The 6000-nt window shown below is 40.5% G+C and overlaps 1 protein-coding gene across 1 annotated transcript in view; it reads left to right on the forward strand.

Moving 5' to 3' along the window:
• LOC105863480 (NACHT, LRR and PYD domains-containing protein 12) overlaps positions 1-5599 on the forward strand; it is a 39067-nt gene extending 33468 nt beyond the window's left edge. Inside the window, exon 14 of the mRNA XM_075999076.1 lies at positions 3541-5599. Coding sequence (XP_075855191.1) covers positions 3541-3622 — 82 coding nt within the window. The 3' untranslated portion in view covers positions 3623-5599. The remainder of the gene's footprint in view (positions 1-3540) is intronic.
• The last annotated feature ends 401 nt before the right edge of the window (positions 5600-6000 follow it).

A 6000-nucleotide genomic window follows, 5' to 3' on the forward strand; every position in this document is an offset into this window, starting at 1 on the left:
CTTCTGCCTCAGCCTCCTGAGTAGCTGGGACTACAGGCATGCGCCACCATGCCCGGCTAATTTTTTTTCTCTATGTATTAGTTGGCCAGTTAATTTCTTTCTATTTATAGTAGAGACGGGGTCTCGCTCTTGCTCAGGCTGGTTTCGAACTCCTGACCTTGAGCAATCCACCTGCCTCGGCCTCCCAGAGTGCTAGGATTATAGGAGTGAGCCACCACGCCCGGCCTGTTGTTGCTATTTTTTAATCATAGTAGAATATATATTTCATAAAATTTGTCATTTTAATTGTAAATTGCTGCACCATTTCCTGTTTCCCTCAAACTTTGTTTGTTTGTGATAGGATCTTGCTCTGCCACCCACGCTGGAATGCAGTGGTGCTCTCATAACTCACTGCATCCTCAAACTCCTGGGCTCAAGAAATCCTCCTGCCTCAGCCTCCCAAGTAGTTGGGACTACAGGCAGGTGTAACCCCACCCAGCTAATTTTTCTTATTTTTTGTAGAAACAGGGTCTCACTATGTTGCTCAGGCTGGTCTTGAACTCCTGGGCTCAAGTGATCCTCCCACCTTGGCCTCCCCAAGTATTGGGATTACAGGCATGAGTCACTGCTCCTGGCCTTGAGCTTTGTCTTTTAACCAGAATGCTTTTATTGTGTTTTCAGTCCAACCTTCAAACACTTGTAAATTGTCAATCAACAAGTAGTGTTCAGTAACAGCTCTGAATACAAAATAAAGGACACACATACACAGAGTAGACATGATTTGCTGATCTCAAATAAATTTGGAATGTTTTGAATATACATAAGACAAAACTGAAATCAATATAAATATATACTTACCCAAGTAAGGTGAGGTCATGGATCATTTAGTGTGGTAGGCTGGAGAGCAGTAAATCCAGGAGATCCTCCTAGAAGGATAGTCATCTTTGGAAATTGTAAAGGCAGGAAGAAGCTTATTTTCTAAAAGCTCCTTAAGTGCAGGGTCTATATCTTATTTCTCACCGTATTTCCCCCTGTAAACTTCATGGCACAGTGCCTTGCATATAGTAAGTACATATAGGAGACCAGTTAGTAATTTAGAGCATCTGAGGGGCAAGGCAAGGAGACAGTAAATGATATGTTCAATAAAGACAAAGTGTTTATACACTCAGAAGTCCAAGAGAAAAGAAGGGATTCTGGCCTCAGATTGACAAAGCTCACCTTCATTCCTTCTGCAATCACTTGCTAAATACCTCGTATATGCCAGGCAAATTTGCTGGGTGCTAGGGAAATAAGAATGAATAAGATATGAGACATGATCTGTGCTCTCAAGGGCCAGTGGGCTTAGTGGTAGAGACAGGCACATAAACTGATTAACACAATGATATAATCATGAGGTATTAAGGGAGGCATGGCGGATACAACTAACCTAGCCCAAGAAGGTCAGGGAAAGCTTCTTGGAGGAAAGGCCACCTGAGTTTAGTATTACGACTATAGCCAGGGGAAATGGGGGTAAGTATGGAGAAGTGTAGTCCAGACCTAGGAGATGGCATGAGCAAAGGTACCCATGTGATAAATAGCATGGTTACGGTACCTGATATGGATGGGGATGAGGCATCTCTAGGAAATTTAATATTGTTGGAGCATGAAGTATAAAGCAGAGTGTGTCAAGAAACAAGGCTTGGGAGGTAGTCAGCACCTAGCATACCATGTGTGATGAATAAGACCTGTTAGCAGAATTCTCAGTGAAAATTCACTCATGTCTCTCTTTCTCTCACATGCTCTAGCAGTGGTACATTTTGAGGCCTCTCCTCACCCCACCTTTCCAAAACTGGCCCTAACGATGGGGCCCAGTTTTGTTTCTAAAGCTAGATGGAGAATCAGTCTGCTGCTGCTGTTTCTTGCTGCCACCTGGGCTTTATCTTGAAAACTGATCCTACACTGTCTGACAGAAGCTTGGTGCAAGAACTGTGCCAGCCCTGCAGTGGCATTATACTCGGGCTCTGAGGTTACAGATAACTTAATCTACACCCAAATGTGCAGCTGTTGCTCTGTGAAGTACCATATGTGTCAGGGTGGCTGAGTCTAGAGGAGCACCTTTAATCAGCCACAGGTATATATGTGCTGAAGCCTGCTTGCCCACGAAGATTTAGGCCCTTGAGTTGAGCTAGGGACACCAATTAAGCCTTCCTCTTTCTTCAAGGTAATTTTATGTAAGGGATCTTGATGCCTTTCCCAAGCACTGGGCCTTAGATAAAACTCCCTAGCTCGTCTTAATACATGTTCCTAATTCTATATTGGGAAAGAAGGGACGTAGAGAGTACCTGGTCTCTTAACTCTCAGAAGACTTCTGGGCTTCCTAAGCAAGTTGACCCCCCTCCTCTCTAGCACTGAGTTCTACATATCAGGAGGTAAGGCACCTTTTGCTAAATCACTGAAAAGATTCTAAAGGTCTTATTACACTTCTATGGCATTAAATGTCCACATAGCTTACAATTACAAAATTAACAGGGTCACTCATTTCACTTTGCTAGATGAAGATTAGCTTCTATCTATTAAAACCTGTACCTCAAGCTTCACACTTGAAAGAACTTACACTTTTTTTTTAATAGTAAATGGGTTTTAATTGGGGATACACATATTGAGTTTGAAGTGCCTGGAGGACACTCAGGAAGTTTTCTGGTAGGTAGGCAGTTGGATATAGGAGTGTGCCCTGGAATGTGATCATCTCCAGAGATGATAGCTGAAGCCGTGACATTGGATGAGATCTGCTAGGAAGAGTGATAAGAGACAAACCTCTGAGGAATGCCTCTGGGGATTAAGTTCTGGGAAATACCAATTTTGAAGAGGTGGTTATAGAAAGGAAAACCCATGGAGAGAACCGGGAGAGAATGGTGTCCTGGAAGCTAAGAGAAAAACACATTTCAAGGAAGAATTGCTCAGCAGTATCAAATGCAGCAGAGAGGTCCAATAGGATCCACACTGAAAAGTGTCCATTGGATTTAGCAATTAGGAGGTTATAGGTTACCTTGTCAAGGGTTATTTTAGTAGTATGGTGGGGCCAAAAACCATATTGCAATGACTTGAAGAGATGAAAGAAAACGAAGTACAAGAAGAGAGCAGAGATTATTTTTTCAAGAAGCTTGTGAAAAGGAGAAGAGATGTAAGGTTGTAGCTGGAGGGAGTTGTGGGTCTGGAGGAAGTAGGTAGTTGTTATTTTTCTTTTTTGCCTTGTTTTGAGACAGATAAAACAAGGAGAGAGAAAGGAGCCCATAGAGAAGAGGTTGCAGCCACAGGAGTGGGAACTAATGGGCTAATGGAACAGGGCCTTGGATAAAGCAGGGGGAGCAGGAGTGAGAATCCAAGAGGAAATTAAGCATTTTATCTTTCAAGACTCAAAGAAAGGAGCTAAGGCTGGAGGAGGAGGTAGATAACAGAGTGGATGAAATAATTGAGTGGTGCCATGGACCAAGTGTGATGGGAATATTAACCTTGAGAATATGAAAGCTGCTACAGGCATCTCGTGGCTTGACTTAACACAAGATTTTGTTTTCCTTTTCACAGCATTGATACCGATCATTTACATGAAGATACATTTAGAAAGATGGAAGCTTTAAAAATGAGCAAGCCTGGAATCACCTGGTAGTTTCCAAAGAGAGTCCTTGAAGTGACTGCATATAGACCCCCTCCATCTGGCGCCATCTTTAACAGTTGTGCAGTATTATTTTTCCAAATCATTAACCTTTGCTGAGGATACTAGTGTGAAACAAGAAGCAATGATTGCTATTTCTTATGTAGAACCGTCCACTAAGTAGGATGTAAAAGACAGAAGCACCTTAGTTCATATGTCTTCAGCAATAATACCTTACACTCATATATTGTGTTACAATGTTTACTATACTTTTATAAGAATCCTGAAAGGTGGGAAGATGAGGCTCAGAGCAGTTGTGACTAGCTGCAGGTCACATAGCTCATTACTGTGAGAGCTGAGACTGGAATCCAGACAGGTCTTCCAATGCCCAGACCATGCAGGGAAACAATAGAAAAAACACATGAGTACACACAAAGAAACAAGATACTTGAAGTGATTAAAGAATAAGAGAATATACAAATATATGTTATATATTATGGTGCTGATTTTAAATAAATTTGTAATTCACAAAAGAGAGAGGAGTAAGCTGGACTAATAGGTAAAGGCTTCATAGAGGAGGTGAGACGATGAAGAATGAATAGGATTGAGATAGGTAAAGGTATAGTGGTCAGTGGCTTTAAGACTGCAGAGCAACAGGTCTGTGTTTGTGAGCAGCTCGCAAACACAGGGAAAAAGAACCTAGGGAGAGAGAAATGTTTGCATTAGAATTTTTTGAGCTGCCACAATACCCATAATCCTAAGCTCTTGTGGGTGCTCTCCAATTCTCAGTCTCAGCCCCTTTATGAACTGTTAATAACTTCCCAATGGGCTCTTAAGACTGATTCAGTCTTCATCCCAGCCAGCACCTTGCATAGCCTAACATGGATCCTACAGAACTCCCAGTTTCTATCTCTGCCTAGCTTCCACAAAACGCCATATGGAGCAAGTGGAGAAAGAGAAGGAAAATAGGACAAAGTGAAACAGAAGGGAATGTGACATGGTATTAACAGAAAGTACGGTGACCTTATTAAACTGTAGAATTGTCTTTGGAAGCTACTAATGTAACTAGCTGTGTGACACTGAATATGTCACTCAGATTCCTGGAACCTCAATTTTCTTATCTATAAAATGGGGATAAAGTGACATTGACCTTGTAAGGCCATTTCTCAACATGGCCTACTTCACAGTAGTCATCAATTAATTTGTGTGAGTGTGTATCTGTAGTATAACTCAGCTGAATAGTCATTGAGCTCCTTGATTTTCTTGCTGTGTGGTCAGTGTGAACTGTACATTTGAACTAAATGTGTGTGCTCAAGGCAGTGAATCTAGTGGAGGAAGAGACACATATGGGGAAGTTATTGCAGGCGAGAGGCTGTAGAAGAGCCCAGCTGCTTGATGTCTTCATCCATCATCTTGAATTATTCCCTGCCACTCTGGGAAATGGTATTGTTCAGTAAGGAGAATAGGTCTGTCCTGAGAAAAATGGTCAAGATCTCAGTTTGTCTTCAGTTTTCTCAAGTCCTTCTTTACCTTTAGTTATTTAACACATATTTATTGAACATTTATTATGTGCCATGATTTGTGCTAAGTGTTGCCTTTATAGAAATGAATATGTCTTTTCCCATGCACTTCCCCTACCATGTTCTCTGACTGCCCTAGTTTCTCTGTCAGTCTGGGAAACATCTGATAAAACTCAGTCACATTAAGAACTCAAAGATACAATGTTAAATGAAAAATTGCAGAATTCTCTGTGTGTGTCCAGTTTGTGTACAAAAGGATATATATGCATGTGTATATATCTGGAAAATCTATGGAAGGATATATTCAAGAAACTGCTAACACTTACCCTGGCAAGAGGAATTTGGCAAACAGGGATGGTGGGGAGAAGAGGAAAGTAACTTTTCATCTGTAGCCCTCTGTTCCACTTGATGTTTTTACCATGTGCATGTATTGCTTTTATAATTAATAAACTTGATGTAAAATAAAACTCAATCATACTGAGGAGTTATTTTTCTTCTTTTAAAGCACAATGATTTAGAAGAAAATATAAGGCAGGTATTTATAAGCATGACACAAAAACCCAAAGGAAAAACTAAAAGATTGGTAACATCAAAGTTAAAAACCTCTTTATGAAAAAATACATCATAAATAAAATGAAAAGGCTAGTGGTAAACTGGAAAAACATTTGACACATATAAATGACACGGCTAATGTCTATAAAACACAGAACAACAAATCTTATGAGAAACACAAAACTTGAAGGACTTTTACTTCTAGCAATGATGAAGTAACAGTCACTGGATTTACCATCCCATCTTAACTCAAAAAAATGAGCAAAATATATGAAACAACAATTATTTCTAGACATTGGATAACAGGAAGAGTTGGGACAA

This window comes from Microcebus murinus, chromosome X, assembly GCF_040939455.1.
Source record: "Microcebus murinus isolate Inina chromosome X, M.murinus_Inina_mat1.0, whole genome shotgun sequence".
NCBI lineage: Eukaryota > Metazoa > Chordata > Mammalia > Primates > Cheirogaleidae > Microcebus > Microcebus murinus.